Raw genomic sequence first — 23,203 nt, 5'->3', positions numbered from 1 at the left:
CCTCCTCCCCTCCTTCCCTCCTTTCCTTCCTTTCTTCCTTCCTCTCTGTCTCTCTCTGTGTCTCCATTGTCTTATCTAAGCTATATAAGAGAGGTTAAAAAAAAAAAGTTCCATCAATACACATCAATACACAATTATCAGATGCTTTACTTGCATGTCTAAAACATGTTGTTCGTCTTACGTCTATCTAAATATAGCTACACCTAACAGATTTAAAAATGCACTTCTTACAACTGGTCTTTCTAGGGTTCCTTATTATGTGTTATTCCTACCTTTGTTATGAAACGAACATGCCTTCCCCATGGGCTTTTTTTCCCTTCACGTCCTGTCATTTGAAGGTTTAACATTTTGGCCCCATTACTCTAAGACCTCCCCTGTGATCATCCCTATCCTGAGATATTTTAAGCTCTATTTTGGCTCCGGGTTCATGGCACCACGGGCCATTTCTTTTCAGGAGCCAATTTGGTCATAAGTCAGAAGAGAATAACATCTTGGAAAGAAAAATACTCTCTCTCTTTTCCCATGTGGATGATTCTTGCCTATGACTTTGCAGGTTGTAAATGATGCAAATGCACACTATAATGCAGGTTAATCAAATATGAGACAGTGGTATACAAACATATTCAGCATTAACAACATGGAGATATTTACTTGGCCGGGTTTTCCATTTTCACATAAAAATGCCTCATATTCGGATGCGAATTCAGGGGCGTTGTCATTGACATCCAGCACTTTAATAGCAACAGGTACTCGGGATATCTGACTGTGGTTCCCTATGGGAAGGAAAAAATAACATCAGCATTGAGGATACTGCATTTTAACGTGCAACTCAACTTTCTGCTCGAAAGCCTGTGTGTCTGTTTCAACTTCCCTTAATTAGGGTGTTTTCAACATGGTGATTATGGAATCTGACCATTCGGCAAGGAAAAAGAGCAAGTGCTTGGCTGCTTTAAAAAAAGTATAAATTACTATTCTAAACACCATTTGCTGGAGCTTAGCTTGATAGACGGTCTCTGAACAAATTGCAAGAGGCTTCCTAGATGAAGAAAGCTTTATTTTATTGATAAAGCCCATTGTATGAAAGGAAAAATAATTCTAATATTTATCTCTTTGTTTATCTTGGGTAGAACACAGCCCATTTTTGCACTATTACATGTTTGACTGACTATATATTAAAGATAAACATCAAAACCCCAAAAAAGGCTAGAACCACATTAACTGTTGAGAAGGTATCTTTAATAATGATAAAGGGGATAATCTTAAAGATAGGGACTCATATCTTATATGAATTTTATTTTGTACTAAAAATTGACCTTGGGATCTTTTTGGATTAGATAAGCCAAGTTATTTTAATATTGTCATTTTCATAAAGATTTTCATCAGTGTAAACAGATAATAATCTTTTAATCTTTCCATGTCAATTCCAGTAGCATGGAACTTAATGCATAATCCTTAATCTTTAAGTCCTTAAATTTAAAAAGTTATATGCAGACACACACACACAAACATGCATGCACAGAAATAAGGTTCATTAATACATTGCTAACCTGGCCAAATGATAATTTTTTATTTGTAATAAATCCAATACTGTTTGACTCTGATTGTACCATGTAATAATCTTTTGATCATGTGTAAATTACACAGAATGTATTGAAAAATGGAGAAGTATTTGTGTTTCTGTGGCACTGAATATTTATAAGCAAATCAAAAGATAGATCTTTAGCTTTTGAATATGAAGAAATAGACTTGTATTTGATATATCAAACTCTTCTTTCTGACAGCTGATTAAATTTTGACTTCTGAAACCTTCAAATATTCATTTTTTCCATTAAATATAAAAGTATTTTAAAGCACATGCCAAATAATCAGAGCCATGTTACAAATTTATAGTTGGTTGACCCCACTGGCAATGCTACGAGATTTGAATTGGGTTAACTACCACGGCTATTCACCAATATGCTAATTTGATTAACTATGGATGGATGAACATCATCCTTTGGAATTCCAACCACTAAGTAATGAAACATAATCTCACTTTCCCAAAATCATACCAGTAGCCTCAAATGTCTCACCTCTACTACTCCTTTTTCTTTTACTCTATTATGTCTGATGAATTAACTCATTCCCATTCAGAGGGGATGCATACAGCTCCCCACATCAATGTAAGGGAAAGTTTTTGTAGCATGTGACCCTAAAACAAGAAACTTACACTGTACCTTTTATCTACTTGAATCAGGTAGATGAATGAGTTATAAGGTATTTGAAATAAGGTCTGATTATATCCTTAAAGATGTACATCTCTTTTCTAGTCTGACCATGAGCTCAAGAGCAGTTGCTGAAGTATAAAGAGGAATCTAGTGTTTGTAGAAAACAAATAAAGTTTGGTCCCCCATCTCTGTCTTCCACTACCAATGGGATTCTGAAAATGGTATTTAACCTCATTTTATTCCTGAGGAAACTGAACTCAATACCTTGACACTGCCGTTACAGAACTGTTACGTACATTATATGAGAAACAGTTCGAAGTGCTCAGATCATGGTGGGCACATAGGAGTATCTTATAGCCTTTATGTTTTATCAGTGGAAGTGTCAACACTGTCCACATTCAGTGTGCACTATGTCCAGTGCAAGGTATTTCTTAGAGTCGTTTCATTCAGTCCTCACTAAGGAGCTGTGAAATAGGTAATGTGATGTGGAGATGGACGCTTAAATGGCTACATGTCTTTACCAGTACATATCAATTTAAAATTAACTCCAAGACTCCAAAATGTAGTTTTGACCTTCCAAACATGAGTCATGCACACAATATTATATTGATGAAGTTTAAAACAAAATATATTTTGTTCCTTTGTAAGGTAACTAATCACTGTCATTTCTTCAAGAATACATATAGACTTGCTGTATTTATTTCAAGTTTGACTAAAGTTTGAGTACAAATATAAAAATCAAGCCGGCTAAATCTAATAGGTTGTGCCATCACTGATACTCTCACAACTGCACTTATAATCAGCCAGCCTCTCTGCGAAACTAAACAATTTAAATTCTGTATTTTTCCTTTTACTTCTGTTTCACCCTAGCAAAGCCTCTTTCCTTGATTAATTTTATTTTGTAATTCTCTGTATTTCAACCTTGAGAACTATTGCTTATTTATTTATATACCAATCATTTCTTCCTTGCCACATTTTTAGACCAACTTTTGTATATATAAATGATTAGAGGAGACTTCTATTATGCTTTAGTCTCATTAACCATTCAGTTCATAAACAAATGACGATCAACACAGACTTGAACAGTGAGTAAATAGGTGCATTGTCTTATAAGACTATATAAGTACAAGAAAAAGCTATCATACTCTTTAAACATGATTTTGCTCCTAGAGAAGTGAAGAAAATGCTGATCTTATCAAGTTAGATTCACTGAAAATTGTTAATGGGGCAAAGTCTACTAAACGTGATATTTTTGTCTTCCCTCTTATACCTTGTATACACACACACACACTTCAAAGGCAAACATGAATATAAAGATTTTACTCTCACTATTTTGGCAGAAGGATAATTATGCCAAGGCGCATATTCTTCTCTTCTCTTAATATCACATTTGTAATGAATGTAGTTATCTCGTAGATCTAAATGGCTAGCAGGTGGTAAAACTCAAGCATAGAGGATAGGGAATCTCCATAAGCTTCTTTTTGGGATAACTCTCAACATTAAAGTGCTATATGGTTTCCTCTTATTGTAAGATCTGGAACAAGGTAGGTGTTTTACTATCCAGGGGCCCAGATCCCTAGAACAATACCATCTAATTTTGTTGTTGTTGTTATTAAAAGTAATACAGGTTTGGGAGCTATCACTTAATACTGTTCTAAGATCACGAGCATATGGTCATTGGTGAGTCATTGAAATATTTTTAGATGAGATTACAATTTTAAAAGTTAGCAGTAAGCTTTCTGACAAGAGAAGTTATGGTTTAATTTGTTTTCTTAAATGTATGAATGTGCCAGACACTTTGAATATTTCTAGAAACTGCTAAAACAAAGAGGAAAACAAAGAAATATGCATGCATGCTCAGTCCCTTCACTCGTGTCCAACTCTTTGTGACCCCATGGACTGCACTCCACTAGGCTCCTCTGTCCATGGGATTTCCCAGGCAAGAATACTGGAGTGGGTTACCATGCCCTCCTCCAGGGGATCTTCCTGACTCAGGGATCAAACACACGTTTCCTGCAGCCCCTACATTGCAGGCAGATTTTTTACCACTGAACTGTCTGGGAAGCCCCAATAAAATATAACAATAAACTAGTGCTATATATCCCTCAAATATCCCCAAATGTGTTATCATTATCTATATTAGATGAATATGCATGATTGAAATTATTTCATCTTATCATAATTTTCGACACAAGTGTCATATTTACATGCCGAAGATTCACTTTTATCTAAATTAATGAAATGATGGGAGTTCAAATTTTAAAGATATTATAGAGCAATAAAATTAATTAGATATGCTTCTGAGGAAATTATTCATGTCCTTTGTGACTGGCCCCCAAATGTTTGCCTTTCATCTGATACACAAACATTAAATATAAAGATATTATAATTAGAAACTTGATTAGCATTCATTAAAGATTAATTTTCTAAACACAGGAGATGTGACAAAGTGGTCTGGAAGGAAAAGCCCATTTCAATTGGCCACAAAAGTCAACTCTTTTCACAAATGATGGAAAAAGGCTGAAATGGCACCTGGTATAAACAATTCCTTGACTTCTACCGTGTGAATCTTAGTGACTTTCTGTCACCTCTCTGTCACATAGCCTCATGAATTGCCCATTAATTTTGCCCTTTTATAATCAAAGGTAATGGAATACTGCCAAGTCTACGTTACTTGGGAATTTGCTTCTAACTAGTTTCCACAAGCTGCTGTTTTTGCAGGCCTTGACTGAAATAAACAACCTCTCCTTTTCAGGCTATAAGACAGAAAAAATAATTTGACAAATTTAGATATACTGGTGGGCACAATAAATAATTCTTGAGCCTTCCACGAGTAGAAGGGTGGAAGGCTTGAGCAGTAAATTACAGTCAACAGGGGGAATGCAAAATAAGAGAATTTATAATTGAATAGGGATGAGAGGATGGTGGAAGTTTATAAAATAGGATGATTTGAATTGAATATATGATACAAAACATAGCATCTTAGGAAATTTAAAATAAAACTAATGGAAATTTCCAAAAAGATTTTGGAAAATAATTTCAATAGTGAATTTAGGCTCTCTGGTGACTAAGGAAAAAAAGTTTTTGATGCATATTTTACCCATAAATAGTGTGATTATTTCTAAATCATTAGTCATGGTTCATTAATCCATATATTATTAAACAGCATAGAAACGAGGTGAAATATAATTAACCAGTGGACACCAGCAGGATAGAAAAGCTGTTGGGGATTTTTTTTTAATTTTTATTGGACAAATATATCACTTGTATGTGGAATCTAATTACAAATGGTATAGATGAACTTATTTACAAAACAGAAATAGACTCACAGATGTAGAAAACAATCTTATGGTCATCAAGGGGGTAAAAGGGGAAAGGAATAAATTGGGAGATTGGGTCTGACATATACATAATGCTTTATATAAAATAGATAACTAATAAGGACCTAATAAGCCCAGGAAACTCTACTCAATATTCTGTTGGGGATATTTTTGATAGGTTTTTCTCTTTACAGTATTATTTTTATGCATTACCCTTTCACTACCATAGCAACTGTATTAATGCATCAGTTAAAACACAATCTATTATTTCCCTCAAATAAATACCAAGAAATTTCAGCATCAAGAGAACCAGTTGATCACCAGAATTTTTACAATTTTTGATTATGTTATTGTGAAAATTCCAGCAAACCAGGCTGTAAAGAGGAGTCATTCTGTTTTATTCCTTAAAATCACCTTCATATTTAGAACAGTTTCCAACTAAATGAGAACTTTAATCAGATGGTGGCTTTGGTATCAAATAAATAAAGCTTGTAAGGTATAGGTTTTGAACCAAGTATGAACCAAGTAGTAACTCTCAGAAGAAAGGTGGGGAAGTGCTTTCTCTCACTGTGAATTTTGTGGAGTTAGACATATTTGAAAATGCCTTAAACTCTCCAGAGAAAACAGCTCTTAAATGGTGACTTTAGTTCAAGTCCTCACTGACCCCTGTCTGTGCTCCCTACTGACTGTGAAAACGCATGCTGTTTGGTCCCAGCATTTTCAAATGTTCTCTAAAACGGGAGAAAATGTGTAAGTCTCTTATTTATTACATTCATCTTAAGTGAACCTCCATGTACTGGAGTCCTTGGCAAGCCCTCGCTCCACCTTCTCCTACACTCTATAATGAACCTTCAGTGTCCTTATTTCGGCTCACAAGAGTTGAAGTCCTAAAGAGTACGGTAGGCACATTTATGGTGGTGAAGTTCTATGGAAAAATTTTTAGAGCCATTAAAGTAAGGACTGATGTTATGAACCTCTCAGATACTATGAGTCTATGAAATGTAAAACTTTAACAGTCACATTCTATATAAAGGCAACCTTAATGGCAGTTTATAAATGAAAAATTAGTACTAATGGGAACAGAACTGTTACATTTTCCATTTTTATATTAATATGTTATATAATACTATGCTGCTGTGCGCTTAGTCACTCAGTCATGTCTGACTCTGTGACCCCAAGGACCCTCTGTCCATGGGGATTCTCCAGGCAAGAATACTAGAGTGGGTTTCCATGCCCTCCTCCAGGGGTTATATAATACTGCCTACTTTTAATAGTCTTATTATCATTAACATTTTACTTCAACGTAAAATTTATAAATATGCATTATTTGCCAAACTTTTTCCCAAGATCTTTTTTTTAAATTATTTATTTTTAATTGAAGGATAATTTCTTTACAATATTGTGTTGGTTTCTGACAAACATCAACATGAATCAACCATAGGTATACATATGTCCCCTCCTTCTTGAACCTCCCTCCCACTTCCTTCCACATTCCACCCCTCTAGGTTGTTAGAGAGCCTTGGTTTGAGTTCCCTGAGTCACACAACAAATTTCCATTGGCTCTCTAATTTACATATGGTTATGCAAAATAACCTGGGTTACTGTGTTACTCTCTGTGTTACTCTCTCCTTACAACCCACCCTCTCCTTCCCCTCTGCCCAACCTCCATGTCCATAAGTCTGTTCTCTATATCTGTGTTTCCACTGCTGCCCTATAAATAGGTTCATCCATACCATCTTTCTAGATTCCATTTATATGTGTTAATATATGATATTTTTTTCTCTTGTAATAGGTTCTAGGTTCATCCACCTCATTAGAACTGACTCAAATGTGTTCCTTTTTATGGCTGAGTAATATTCCATTGTGTATATGTACAACAGCTGCTTTATCCATTCAGCTGTCGATGGACATCTAGGTTGCTTCCACGCCTTAGCTATTGCAAACAGTTCTGCAGTGAACATTGGGTTACATGTGTCTTTTTCAATTTTGGTTTCCTCAGGGTATATGCCTCAGAGTGGGATTGCTGGGCCATATGGTAGTTTTATTCCTAGTATTTTAAGGAATCCCCATACTATCTTCCATAGCAGCTTCATCAATTTACATTATCACCAACAGTGCAAGAGGGTTCCCTTTTCTCCACACCCTCTCCAGCATGTATTGTTTGTAGATTTCTTTATGATGGCCATTCTGACTGGTATCAGGTGATATCTCATTGTAGTTTTGATTTGTATTTCTCTAATAATGAAAGATGTTGAGCATTTTTTCACATTTATTAGCCGTGTGTATGTCTTCTTTGGAGCAATGTCTGCTTTGGTCTTTTGCCCACTTTTTTATTGTGTTGTTTGTTTTTCTGGCATTGAGCTGCTTGTATATTTTTGAGATGAATCCTCTGTCAGGTTCACTTTCATGTTTCATTTGATATTATTTTCTCCCATTCTGATGGTTGTCTTTCACCTTATTCATAGTTTCCTTTGCTATGCAAAAACGTATGCTTAATTAGGTCCCACTGGTTAATTTTTGTTTTTACTTCTATTACTCTAGGAGATGGGTCATAGAGGATCTTGTCATGATTTATGTCATAGAGTGTTCTGCCTATGTTTTCTTCTATGAGCTTTATGGTTTCTGGGCTTATATTTAGCTCTTTAATGCATTTTGAGTTTTATTTTTGTGTAGGGTGTTAGGAAGTGTTCTAATTTCATTCTTTTGCACAGAGCTGTCCAGTTTTCCCAGCAACACATTAAATAGACTATCTTTGCCATTGTATATTTTTGCCTCCTTTCAAAGACAAGGTACCCATCTGTGTGTGGGTTTATCTCTGGGCTTTCTGTCTTGTTCCATTGGTCTATATTTCTGTTCTGTGCCAGTACCATACCGACCAGACCTTTTTTTTTTTCTTTTTTTGATAATAAGTCTCCTTCTAGAATTCTAAGTTAGATTTACATAAACCAGTGATTCATCTTTTATGATTTCTGGGTATTTTTAAAGATTAAGATAACACTGGCTTATAACATTATATAAACTTCATGTGTACAACATGAGTTCAACTTCAATGTACACTAATGTGCTTCCCAAGATACTTTTAACGCTTTATGTCTGCTTATCAGTTTGTTTCTTTTTGTTGTCTATATTATTTTGTGTTGTGTGTGCATATGCACACGCATTTTATATGTTTGTTTTATGTACACCTCTCTTTTTTACTGTGTACTACTCTTGCTGAATTTGTAGCTGGAAAATATCGACTCCCTCCTTTCACAGCCCTAAGTACATGTTTAAATCCTTCTTATACATCTCATCTTTTTTCATACTATAAGAGGAGAGGAATCAAAGTTTTGTAATGAGTTTATTATTCCTTACATCTCCTTTAGTAATCTAAGTCTTTGCAAAGTCTCTAATTCTACTCTGGCAACAAAAATTGCATTATGATTCCATTACTAAATCTTCAGTGTTTTTTTTCTTCCCTTATTATTTCAAATAGGATTGGTTCAAAATTATTGGAACTGAATTTCTTGGGATTATTCTCACAATGCAATTCAATTTAAATCCTTTATATATTAGAACCTTAATAATGGAGACTCACACTTTCAGAGGAATATAGATTTATCTAATATTCAGTTTAAATGCTCATTCAACAGCAGCTTACAGTAACAATTGTACATGCACACATAAACACACACGTTTTATCAGAGAAGAAAACCACTATTGTAAACTACCCAGCATGTGTTGCATGATCTGTTATGTACTATCTCTTTGAGGTTTGTTGGGTTACCATGAAGACATTATTTTCTTAAGTGGGAATTTGCCTTCAGGGTATCTAAGACTTAAATTTATATAACTCACATATCAGAGCAAGTAGTAAAGAAATGTCCATTTGTGAACATCCAGTGTGCCTAGAAATCATGTGGACTTTAGTCACCTTGCCCATATTAGTCAAAGCCAGGAAGTGGTAAAGCTGAAATATTAGTCCAGAGCAGTGTCATCAATAAGTAAAAAAGACACACACAGAAACAAACAAAAGCAATTCCTCACAGGCTCTCTTTTAGCATAGCACTTGTAAAAGACAATCTTACAATACCATACATTTAAGATGGACTGTTTCCCAAACAATACACTATCCTAATAAACTAATAATATCAAAAAAAGATGTGATGATTCCATTAACATGACATTTTTGTTAGTCAATTTATCTTTAGAAATATATGTATTAATTATTTGGGTAATTTCCTTACATTTTTAGTGTGAGATCAACTTTTGTATTTGAAGTAAGCCATGAAAACAATAAACTGTATAAATCTCAAGATTTTATTCCAGTGTATTTTTGTAAGATGAACATACCCCATGTACCCATCACTCAGATCAAGATATCCAGCATAACTAGCATCCCAAAAGGTTCCATGTACCCCTTCTAGGTCATTATGCCCTTCAAGGTAACCTCTGCTCTGTTTCTTTTTAAAATGCATTGTTATTATTATTATTTTGGCTGCCCTGGGTCTATGTCACTGTGTGCAGGCTTTCTCTAGTTGCAGGAGAGTTAGCTCTACTCTCCAGTCACAGTGCATGGACTTATTGTGTTGGCCTCTCTTGCTGTGGAGCATTGGCTCTGAGCATGCAAGAGCCAATGTGGTTGCATCTCATGTAGTTGCAGCTCGTGGCCTCGAGTGTGTGGGCTTAGTAGTTGTGGGGCGCGTAGGATCTTCCCAGACCAGGAACTGAACCCATGTCCCCTGCACTGGCAGTCAGATTCTTAACCAATGGACCAACAGAGAAGTCCTACTCTGTTTCTGAACATTATACTAGTTTGCCTTCTTCAGAACATTATAAAGTACACACTTTTGTATCTGACTTCTTTAGCTCAATACACTATTTGCAAATTCATTCATGAGATTGTAGGCAGTTGTAGTTCACTCTTTCATTCTTTGGAAAAGAATTTCATTGTATACATATACCACAGTTTATTCATTTATCCTCTTACTGGTGGATATTTGGTGTGTTTTAGTTTCATGCTCTTCTGAAATGTGCTGCTATAAATATTTTATGTATTTCTGTTGATGCACAAATACATGGATTCCAGTATGTAACATACTAAAGAATAGAGTGGAATATTATAGAACATGGTCCCTTTCAAGTTTAGCATAAGCTTCCAAATATTTTTCTAATGTGGGTGTGCCAATTTACACTCCGACTAGCAATACATAGAAGTTCAAGCTGCTGCATGTCTTTAGGACACTTGGAAAAGTCAATTATTTATTATATTTTTAATTTTAACCATTGCAGAGACGTATAGTTATATTTTAGTTTCCTCATATTTTAATATTAATATCTTGATGATTTGATGTTAAAGACATATTATGCTTACTGGCCACTTGGATATATTCTTTTGTGAAAGATCTGTTCCATTTTTTGTCATGTTTTAACTGGGTTGTCTTTGTTTTTCTAATAGATAGCCATACTATATATTAAGGATATGTGTCCTTTGCTGGATATGAGTATCACAATAGCCTTGCCTAGTCTCTGGGTTAATTTTTCACTCTTAATAGTAACTTTTGATGAGCATAAATTCTTAATTAATAAAGTTGAATTCATCAGTCTTCGTTCCTATTAACTTTAATACTTTTTGCAATATATTCATTAATTATGCAAGTAATTAATGCAAATTATGCAAATAACCAAGAATTTGAAAGTTATTATTTTTTAGAAGATACAACTTTTCTCACATTTATATCTCTGATCTCTCTGAAGATTACTAAAATTGGTGGTCTGAGTTAAAGGCCAAGGTTCAATTTTATCCACTCATGTATATCCAGTTCACAATCAACTTCATTGTATGTTCATCTGTCATATCTTTATCATAAATCGGTTGAGTATTTTTGTACAGACTTGTTCCTGGAATTCTCTTTTCTCTTTGTATCTTTTTCTATCTTTATGCTCATACAATCCTCTTTTATTAACTCTTTATAATACATCTTATATAGTTGTTATGAATATAATAAGCTCAACAATTTTTCTTTTAAAATATTTTCTTCATTGTTTTTCCCTTTACTTTTTATTTTACAAATTTTAGTGTTATTTGCCAAACTGTGGGCATGCACACACACATATACACGCATACACAGCTGCTGGAATATTGATTGATATTGCAAAGAGTCTACCAATAAATTTAAAGAGGATTGACATCTTTTACATTTGAATCTCCAAATCATGAAGTATGTTATATTTCATTTATTTAGATCAGTTTCCCAGGTGGCTTAGTGGTAAAGAACCTGCTTGCAAATGCAGAAGATGTAAGAGACACGGGTTTTATCCCTATGTCAGGAAGATCCCCTGTAGGAGAGCATGGCAACCCACTCCAGTATTCTTGCCTGGAGAATCCCCATGGACAGAGGAGTCTGGATGGCTACAGTCCATGGAGTCTTAAAGAGTTGGACATTACCGAAGCGACCGAACATAATTTCTCTCCGTAATGTTCTGTAGTTTTCTGTTTAGAAGTCATATACTTCATTCATTAGGTTTTTTTCATTATTTAGTTGAAGTCTTTTTACTATTATAAGTAGTATCTTTATTTTCTGACTGGTGGTGTTGTTATTTTAAATCATATTTTTATTTTCAAACTCTAACAAGTATGCAAATTTTGCTTATTATTTGTAACAGTTTAATTTTGATTTTTTCATTTTTATGTACTCAATCATGTTGTCTCTGAATAGTGACAACTTTATTTATTCCTTTCCAACATTTATATTTTAATTTCTCATTTCCAATCTCAGGAAGAAAGCTTTCCATATATTGCCCATTAGGTCTGGTATATGCTGTTTGTTTTCTGTAGCTATCCTTTATCAGATTAAGTTCTCTTCTATTTCTAGTGTGCAAAGAGCTTTTTCATGAACAAGAGATGAATATATAACATTTTCTACATCTGTTGAGAATGATCATATGTTTTCTCTTCTCTTCCCTCAGTACTTTAATTCACATTAATAGATTTTCAAAAGTTATCATCTGTCCTTATATTCCTGTGTAATATTATATTTAGTGGTTTTGATTTGCTAACATGTTACTAGCATATGCTAATATGTTTATGAGAAGCAGGCTATTAATTCTATTTTTTTATAATACTCTTGTCAATTTTAGCATTAAGATTATGCTGGCTTCATGACATAAGGTGGAAAATGCTCCCTCTTTTACTTTTCTCTGATAAAGTTTGTGTCAGGTTCATTTGGGCATGATGAGTCATATGTTAAGTTAGTAATTATGGATTCAGTTGAGAAAATGATAGACGTATTTTTCTTTTTCTTACATATGCCAGTTTGCACCAAACATATTTTTCAACTTATTAGTCCATCTCATATATATTTTAATCCTTATTCCATACCTATATTAATAATGTTCAGTTATTTTTTAATATCTGTAGAATCTATGATGAAGTCCCCTTTGCCATTTTTTTCTATGCCCAAGGTGATGGCATCCCACTCCAGTACTCTTGCCTGGAAAATCCCATGGGCAGAGGAGCCTGGTGGGCTGCAGTCTGTGGGGTCGCTAAGAGTCGGTGACAACTGAGCGACTTCACTTTCACTTTTCACTTTCATGCAGTGGAGAAGGAAATGACAACCCACTCCAGTGTTCTTGCCTGGAGAATCCCAGGGACCGGGGAGCCTGGTGGGCTGCCATCTATGGGGTCACACAGAGTCGGACACGACTGAGGTGACTTAGCAGCAGCAGCATGCAGTGGAAATGCTGAGTTCTAACAATTGAACCAGCAGAGAATTCCGTGGCATTTCTGATATTGGCTACTTGTACCTTTACTATTTTTTCTTGCAAGATTTTATCAGCTTTATTTACCTTTGCAAATAGTTTTTGACTTTGTTGAATTTCAGGACTGTATATTTGTATTCAATTTCATTACATTCTACCCTGTATTTATCTTCACCTCGCCACTGGTTTTTAATTTTCTGTTCACTTTCAGCCTTTTTGAAGTGGATGCTTAGATAATTGATTTTGAGCATTTCTTCTTTTCTAATATAGACATTTAAGGCTAATTTCTCTCTAGGCACTGTGTTAGCTGTGTTTCACAAGTTTTGTCATGTCATTATTTTCTTATCATTCATTTTTCAAATGTGCTAATTCTCTTTGTGATTTTATTCTGTTTTCCAGTCATTTAGAGATGCATGGCTTAATTTCCAGTACTTCGGATAATTTCAGACAGAGTTTTTTGTTATTTATTTCTAGTTTAATTCCACTGTGTTAAGAAAGTGTACTCTGCTTGGAGTCCTGAGACTTGATTTATGGCCTAATTTTGGCTATGTTGGGTAAATGTTTCAAGTGTGTTTGGCAGTTATCGTATTTTTATAATTTTCAAGAGCAGTGTTTATATACATTTCAACTGGACAAGTTCACTAATCATGATATTCAAATACTTTCTATCCTTAGTAATTTCTTGTTTACTTGTCTGATTTGTAGAGAGTTGTAGGATAAAATTTTCATTTACAAGTGTTGACTTGTCTATTTCATCATTTGTATATGTCATTTTTTTTTTTTGCTTTATGTACTTGGCAAACATCTTATTATTATGTATACATAACTTCAGAATCTTTATATCTTCCTGTTGAATTTAATTATTTATCGTTATGAAAAATGTCTCTTTATCTTTGGTAATATTTCTTTCTCCTTGGTCTATAGGTGAACTATTTCGGTTTTAATTTGCATAGGTCTTTTTACAATCATTTGTCTTTATGTGTTCTTATACTTGAGGTTCGTTTCTGATAAAAAGAGCTTCCCTGGTGGTTCAGACGGTAAAGAATCTGCCTGCAATGCTGAGACCCAGGTTTGATTCCTGGATCGGGAAAATCCCCTGGAGAAGGGGATGACAACTCACTCCATTGTTTTTGCCTGGAAAATCCCATGGATAGATGAGCCTTGCAGGCTACAGTCTATGGGGTTGCAAAGAGTCAGACATGACTGAGCAACTAACACTTTCACTTTATGATAAAAAAAAAAAAGATTTGAAAACTGATGCTTTTTTCCCCACTCTGACAAAGAATGTCAGTTTATTTACAGGCATCTTCCCTGGTGGCTCAGATAGTAAAATATTTGCCTGCAATGCAGAAGAACCGGGTTTGATCCCTGGATTGGAAAGATCCTTGGAGAAGGGAATGGCTCCCCTTCAGTATTCTTGCCTGGAGTATTTCATTACTGTGATTTTATATCTGGGTTTTAATTTCTTGTTGTCATTGCTGTTTAGCTGCTAAGTCATGTCCAACTCTTTTGTGACCCCATGGACTGTAGCCCACCAGGCTCATCTGTCCATAGGATTTTCCAGGCAAGAATACTGAAATGGTTTGCCATTTCCTTCTCCAGAGGATCTTCCTGACCCAGGGATCAAACCCTCATTTCCTGCATTTGCAGGCAGATTGTTTACCACTGAGCCACCTGGGAATTGCACTTAAAGTTTTCTTCATCAGTTCTTTCTCATTTTACTTTTCTATTTTTTTTTTTTTTGGATTCGTAAGTTTTAATTTTTTATTTGCTCCAACTAATAGGCTAAAGGGGGAAATGAAATAATTAAAACTTATGAATTCAAAAAAAGAAAAGAGGGTTTAACCTATTTACTATATAGTCTTCTATTAACATTATTTTAGTGGTAACCTTAAATATCATATTTATATTTGTGTCACTGACTTATTAGAACATGCTTTAAAGTAATGCCTCAAACATTTTATGTACAATGCAAGGATGTTTATAATGCATTGTTTATGCCATTTTATTACCCCTTTCCTGGATCTAGGTTTTAATTCTGGAAATTAGATATGAAAATGTGTTCTATTCCTTCAGATAGAGTTGATTTTTTTCCCTCACAGGAAGGTCTTTATGGATAGATAGATCACCTCCATACTCTTAGGCTGGAATTCAGAATTTATGAGGGCTAATTTAACTTCTAGTTTTCCCTTAGTTCTAGAGATTACTCTTTCTGTTAAGCTACAATTTTTATTTTAGCTTTTTAGCCTCTTAGCACACTCGCTGATAGGTTTGAAATCCCTTTACTCCTGTACGTGTTAAGATTTGTTAAATGCCTCATGGGAGAAAACCACCCATAATGCTCTGAAATCTTCTTTTCAAATGCCTCCTTGCTGTAGACTTGGTCTCTCCATTTCTGGACACTTTGGTAGCCCTGAACTACAATTGTCTCCACAGTCCCACAAGACACTCGTAAACTCCAAGTCACTGATTTCTACGTGGTTTCTATGCTCTGTGAGTTGAATCAGTTAAAGCCCGGAAGGAAATAGGCAGTGCTAAACTGAGTCACTTCAATTTGTTTCCTTTCTTTATGGTATTTTGGCTTAAGTACTGATTACCTTTGAATACCTTCTTTTCCTCTAATTTTGTAGTTTCTCAGTGCTGAAAATTAGTCAGGTATAAGCTACCATCAGAGACAAAAGAAAAATATATAATTTTCTCCCATCCCATTGTGGTATAATAGGTTCATTGTTTCCCCAAGAAAATCAAACTGTAAATCTCCCCGTACTTGTGGAACAATGGACAGAATATCACTATAAAATGACCCTAATCCTCCATGAGTTAGTGCCTTGCAAGATTCAGGTATGGTAATTAAGATTGTGTTATCTTTGGTTAATGCTTTGACAACAAAGCCAGAACAGTCTCCTGAGATTCTTTTCCTCAGTCTGTGCTTTGGTCACAATAAATTATGCATTTATTTTGACAGTGGACCAAGATATATAAAACACACTGAGTTACAAAAACAAATACATAATTCAAGATAAATGATGAGCAGAGATGGTAAAATGACTACAGTGACCCACCAGCTCACTGTCAAGTACATGATAATAAAATAGATGATGTTGATTTATTCCCAGATGTTAACATTAAATGGTTTGAATAGATGTGAATGTAAACATAGACATACATAATTATATCCATATATTGATACTTCCTCAGGCTGCCTTTACAGCCACAAAATCATATATCAATATATATTAGAAAGGCAACTAGACAGAATATCATGTATTCTTTTAATAAAACTTAAAAAGATATATTGGGTGAAATATGTGAATCAATAAGTAATAGGAAGCATGATGTGTTTTTTATAACTGTATTTGGAGAAGCAATGCAGAACACCTGTATATAATGGTGTTGTGCATCTCAGAATTTCTGTAAACCAATCTTTCTCTCCTTCCCTCTCTCTGTTTCTTGTTATAGGTAAAAGTTAGGTGCTAAATGTAAAAACTTTAAAACTACTTACTCTGTTAGAGGAAGGTTAATAAACTCTTCCCGGACCCAGTAAATCTATCATGCAAATTTGCAATGTAGAGCAACAGAGAGGCTGACAGGGACACCAAGTGTCAAGCTTACTTCCAAACATTGCAAGAGAAAAAACAAAGGCCAGTATTGAAATCTTCAATGTTGTTAGGAAAATAATTGCAAATAATGGTGAAAAAGAAAAACAACTGGATCTGTTTTTTGTTTGTTTGTTGAACTAAATTTATGGAGAATGACACAAAGCCCTGTATGCTACCAAAATACTTTCTAAAAAAATAAGGTCAGAAACAAAAATGAAAAGTAATTTTTCCTTAACACACCAGGAAAAAAAAGGATGCAAGAGAAAACCATTGCCAGCGAAATGCTAAGTTCTGTTGTTGGCACGTGCACTCTTGCTGTTGTAAATAAGATACTTGCTTGTGGTAGTCTGTTCCTGACATGGCCTAGCGTTATTGGGGTGGATCGTCAATTAGTCATTTGTGTAAAAAGTAACTTACGCCCATATATGGGCACATTCCTCTATAACATTAATCAAATCTCCATCAAGATACTAGAACCATCAGTGGAGAATGAACCACTTTAGTTAACTTCTTTCTGAGCTCCATTAGGTGACATGGAAAACTGTATGCTTGGGGTCCAAGCTTTGAGTATTCTCTATATAAGTCTTAGTACAATCAAGGAGAAGGCAATGGCAACACACTCCAGTACTCTTGCCTGGAAAATCCCATGGATGGAGGAGCCTGGTGGGCTGCAGTCCATGGGGTCGTGAAGAGTCAGACACAACTGAGCGACTTCACTTTCACTTTTTACTTTCATGCATTGGAGAAGGAAATGGCAAAGCACTCCAGTGTTCTTGCCTGGAGAATCTCAGGGATGGCAGAGCTGCTGTCTATGGGGTCGCACAGAGTCAGACACGACTGAAACGACTTAGCAGCAGCAGCAGCAGCAGTACAATCAAACTGATAGTCAATTCCTATTTGGAAACCCAAAGCCTACTCCAGAATAATCTATACCAGATATATCAGAGTGCCATCATCATCTTAAGAAACTGTTTGCTATTTATTGAACGCTTACATTCAAGCACCATGCTTTTATCTCTATACAACTCTACAGCTAAAGTAATATGATTATTTCCTCTCATAAGCATTTAACAAGTTAATAATTTTAAACTTCTGTGCTTTTCTCATAAAAAAAAAAAAACCTTTAATTGAAGGATGATTGCTTAACAATGTCATGTTGGTTTCTGCTGTACAACAAAGTGAATCAGCTATATCTATACATAGATCCCCTCCCTCTTGAGCCTCTCTCCTGCCCCACGCCCATCCACCCCTCTAGATTATCACAGAACCCCAGCTGAGCTCCCTGTGCTGCTAGTAGCTTCCCACTGGAGTTCTATTTCACACATGGTAGTGTATATATGTCAGGGCTGCATCCCACCCTCTCCTTCCCCCACTGTGTCTGCAGGTTCATTCTCTACTTCTGCGTCTCGATCCCTGCCCTTCAAATAAGTCCTTCAGTACCGTTTTTTTCTAGATTCAACCAACAAATATTGACCTTATACTTACTGGGTGCCAGATACTCTTTTAGGACAGGAGATACCAAATAGAAAAGACACACAAACAAAAACATGGGTTATTATATTCACACATAAATGAGGGTAGGGGTGGAGACTCTCAGGTGTAGATGAAGACTATGAACCAAAATAAAACCAGGTAAAATAAAAGATACAAATGTTAGTACTCAACTTTTCACTTGGTACGTATATATACAGCACTCTAATATCAAGTTTATTGATGTGTTAACCTCCTTTCTCTATTTTCTTATCTGAACAATCAATTCTCTCCTTTCTTTAATTAAAAATCTAATAATTTGACCCTGAGCATTCATCCTCAATATGGAAATGAAATGAGACTGACTCCTTTTTCTTGATGATTCCTGGAAAACTATATCTACTCTTAGCAGAGGCCTGCTGGCCACTAGAGATGATCACAGAGTTAACGGCTTCCAAAGGTCCAAGCTCAAGTACATCCTTCAGTACTTCTGCCAACTGATGCTCTGAAGAGGGTACTGCCTATTGGCAGGGGGGTGAGGGGTCCTGGAGGAATGCGATTTTCTTTTTAATTTTCTTTTATGGAGGAAACAAATGATTTTATTGAATTCTGGCTATTGAAGCCATAACTGACAAATACTAAAAGAGGGTACTAAATTCACTTCATTTGAAACATCTAAAATAAAAACTTAGGCAGTTTTTCTCAAATTCTCATGGATTTCAGAACATTTGGTAAAATTTGACTTGATGTGTTTGACTGGAGCCTGTGCATATGTGTGTAGGAAGTTGCTTCAGTCATGTCCTACTCTTTGCAACCTCATGGACTGTAGACTCTCAGGCTCCTCTGTCCATGGGGATTCTCTGCAAGAATGCTGGAGTGGCTTGCCATGCCCTCCTCCACGGGATCTTCCTGACCCAGGGATTGAACCCATGTCTCTTATGTCTCCTGCATTGGCAGGAGAGTTCTTTACCATTGGTGCCACCGAGGATGCCCTAATTGGATCCCAGAAACTTTTATTAGGAAAAAAATAATCCAAACGGATTTCAGAGGTATTTATTTTTGGTATTTAGTTTTGGCTGTGCTGGGCCGTTACTGTGGAAGGACTTTTTCTAGCTGTGGCAAATGGGGGCTACTCTCTAGTTGCAGTTTGTAGGTGTCTCATTGTGGTGGCTTCTCATTGCAGAGCATGGGTTCTAGAACGTGTGGGCTTCAGTAGTTATGGCACACGGGATTGGTTGCTCTGCAGCATGTGGCTCTTCCTTGACCAGGGATCCAACTGGTGTCCCCTGCATTGGCAGGTGGATTCTTAACCACTGGACACCACAAAAGTCTTGGATTTCAGAACTTTGATCACATTCAGTATGATAAGAACCATAGTAAGAAAATCCCTCCTTCATTTAAAAACCTTACTCTGTCTATACCATGAATTTTATGACGATTCAGAAGAGAACATTAACATTTGTTTCATTTTTATGTATTCTAGTGAAGATTTGGTTCTAGGAACAACAACAACAAACACGTCCTAGGATCTGGCAGTAGAAATTCAGACTTTAAGGCAACTTTGTTGTTGTTCAGCCACTAAGTTGTGTCTGACTCTGCAACCCCATGGACTGCAGCATGCCAGGCTTCCTTTTCCATCACCATTTCCCAGAGTTTGCTCAGACTCATGTCCATTGAGTTGGTGATGACATCCAACCATCGCATCCTCTGTCATCCCCTTCTCCTCCTGCCTTCAATTTTTCCCAGCATCAGGGTTAAGCCAACTGGTAAGCAGGTATTATCATTTGGCAAACCCTGGTTATCATTAATAGAATCTTAATTCCACCTGGATGGTAGTTTTTGGTTCACTGTTGTATTCAGCATATAGAACGATCACTGGTACATAAGAGGTCAACCTAAAGTCAAGATAATACCTATCTGAGGGTTATTGAGAGGACTGAATGAAATTATATATGAAAGTGAAAACTACTCAGTTGTGTCTTTGCAACCTCATGGACTAAACAGTCCACGGAATTCTCCAGGCCAGAATACTGGAGTGGGCAGCCATTCCCTTCTCCGAGGGATCTTCCCGACCCAGGGATTGAACCCAGATCTCCTGCATTGCAGGTGGATTCTTTACCAGCTGAGCTATCAGGGAAGGCCAAAATGAAAGTTGCTCAGTCGAAAATACTAAGCAAATTGCAGAATTTTAAGTTAGGCCATGTTTTTGGTTTCTGTTGTAATTTGCTCCGAACTTTCTAATTACCGCCTTACTGACTCAACTTCCTCTGAGGTATTGTCACCTCCATGCATAATTCTACAAGTTCATTTTTCTCCTCAGCCATTTTTCCAGGGTACTTAAACCATGTCATATAAACAATTTTTTCAAGACACTTTGTAGTCTAGGCTAAAGGGGAAGCGACTAAGACTTGTTTATACCTTGAGGCACATTTTGGCTCACTCCAAGATTAAAGTGCTTTCCAACACAGCTGCTCAAGAGAAAAACCCATCAGTCCCCCAAGGTAGTGAGTTTCTGACCACTGCAAGTACCTGATCATAGAATGAGGCTGTGGGAAAGGCAAGCAGAGTACCAGATGCTGGATGGGGGGTAGGTTTAATATCTGCTCTAATCTTTAAATCAAAGCAAAGATTGCATTGCATTTTCTGACTCATGTTAACTTATTTATGTTAGCTCTTTATTTTGAATTTATTTAGTAAAAGTTATCTTCAGAGCTGACTCAGTGAAACTATATTAGGAATTGTTGTAATAATTTTCCAACTCATCTGGTTGCTCCATTGAAATTACAGGTCATGCATTCACAGCACCACAAATTGCTGTCTTTCCTGTATGCAAGTTGACTCTGATTTGTTTATATAGAATTTGAGGATTTCCCCCCTCTAACATCTTACTATTTGACTGATGATGATATTGCTCCCAGAATTCTCTACTGAAAAAAACAAACAAAAACTCTGCTAATGAGTTCCACTCTGTAGTTTCTGATCCAAAGAGCCATATTTACTTCTAATTGAGTGCACAAGAGCAATTCAGAATTTTATTATTTCAAGTATTGCCTATCCAGGTGATTTTTCATAACTATGAGGATAAAATAATTCTATAACTTTTATACCTGAGAATAAAAAGATTCTATAACTTTTAATTTCTTGCACATAAACCTTCATTATAATTTTGTCTCAGGATGTTGTTGGAATTTGCTCAAGACTAAAAAGAATTAATTGCCTAATGTATTAAGGCAATTAGAACAACTCATTTCATCATATGAATAACAATGAATATAGTCTCAGAGTAATATAGAAAATGAAGGCAAAAGCAGGGATGTGAAAAAAAGGAAGCTAATAATGATATGTGTTCAGTTTAGTGTTTATTATGCAGTTAGTTTTAGTATCCATTATACAGATGACAAAACAAAGGTATAAACTATCTCACATCCTTAGTCAAACAATTAAAAGACACTGATATGATACAGGGTTTGGAATTAATGAATGCCTCATTCCAAAGCACATCCAAATCTCTTACAGTTAGACGATATTTGCCTTAAATATTAGCTTGATACAGACACTACAGAAATAGAGTTACAAAGCCATCTACTAGAAGAGAGGATTTTCCTCTAGAAGTGTATCTGGGGTGAAATAATTTGCCATGAATACACTATGCCTTCTCTCCATTAAAAACAAACAAAACAAACAAACAAATAAAATATCAGTGTGAGGGATTAAAAAAATATTGGCTTAAAGGAAACACGATACTTGTATCTCTGAGGTAAAATAATGTCCAATCATGTTTTAACCATCTCAATATGCTACAGGGTCCAAATGGGCACACTGAATTACCACAGCGAACAAGATGAGTAAAAAGTTGGTTTAGAGGGCAGTTGCGTTAAGAGTGTGGTGATAAGAACTCTAGATTAGAATGCAGGGTCAGCCTAGGACCCTTAATAACATTGTTTAATTGTTGGCATACAGCAGGAAACATATTTCCTCTCTCCATGCTTCACATTACACTTTATGAAAACAAAAAGGTAATTGTATTGCAGTGAGTTGTGGTGAACTTTCCAGTTCAAATATTTGAAGATGTCTATGGAAATTAAGCATGTTGTTATACTACCAGTTAATTATCCAGTGGAATTAGGTATTAGCCAGTGCTCTTTAAGCCAAGATAAATGTTAACAGTCTAGTACTCATTCTACATGTTGTCCCTTCATTCATTTACTCAATCAATCATTCATTCATTCAGTAAATATTTACTGAAGACTTAACAATTATCAGGTACTCCGTAGCTGTTGAGGTGGTATCAATTTACAGTATAAGACATTCTATCCATGGAGAAGAATTCATGAACAGTATACACAATAGTAACTAAATTATATAGCATGTAAGAAAGGATTAAATGCTAATAAAAACAAAGCAGACTCTGGAAGATATGGCACTGGGGGGTGGTAAAGGTCAGACTTATTTGAGCAAAGACTTAAAGATGGAGTTACTCATGACCACAGCTGGAGGATGCAGACTCTAGGCAGAGGAAGGAGCTGTTGCAAAGATCCTAAAGGGAGAACACGGCGACTGTCTAGAAGTATCTAACCACAGATTTCTAGACAGTTAGCAAGCAAAATTATTTTCTTAGTGATAGACTTGCACACAATAGTGATATACTTGACAGACTGCAAAAAGAATTAAGCAATATCATTTTCTTGATAACTGAGACTGAGATAACAAGGAAAAACTACCTTTAGTTTTTTTTTTTTTTTAATATAAATGTATTTATTTTAACTGGAAGCTAATTATTTTACAATATTGTAGTCATTTTTGCCATACATTGACATGAATCTGCCACGGGTTTACATGTGTTCCCCATCCTGAACCCCCCTTCCAC

General features: G+C 35.6%; 1 protein-coding gene across 1 annotated transcript in view; it reads right to left on the bottom strand.

The window, feature by feature from the left end:
• The window catches only part of CDH8 (cadherin 8), a 402,649-nt gene that overhangs the window by 76,801 nt on the left and 302,645 nt on the right, over positions 1 to 23,203 (bottom strand). The window contains exon 9 of the mRNA XM_070388321.1: positions 652 to 773. Coding sequence (XP_070244422.1) covers positions 652 to 773 — 122 coding nt within the window. The remainder of the gene's footprint in view (positions 1 to 651; positions 774 to 23,203) is intronic.

Source organism: Bos mutus, chromosome 18 (genome assembly GCF_027580195.1).
Source record: "Bos mutus isolate GX-2022 chromosome 18, NWIPB_WYAK_1.1, whole genome shotgun sequence".
NCBI lineage: Eukaryota > Metazoa > Chordata > Mammalia > Artiodactyla > Bovidae > Bos > Bos mutus.
The sequence above is the reverse complement of the archived record's forward strand: the minus strand, read 5'-3'. Positions and strand labels throughout refer to the sequence as shown.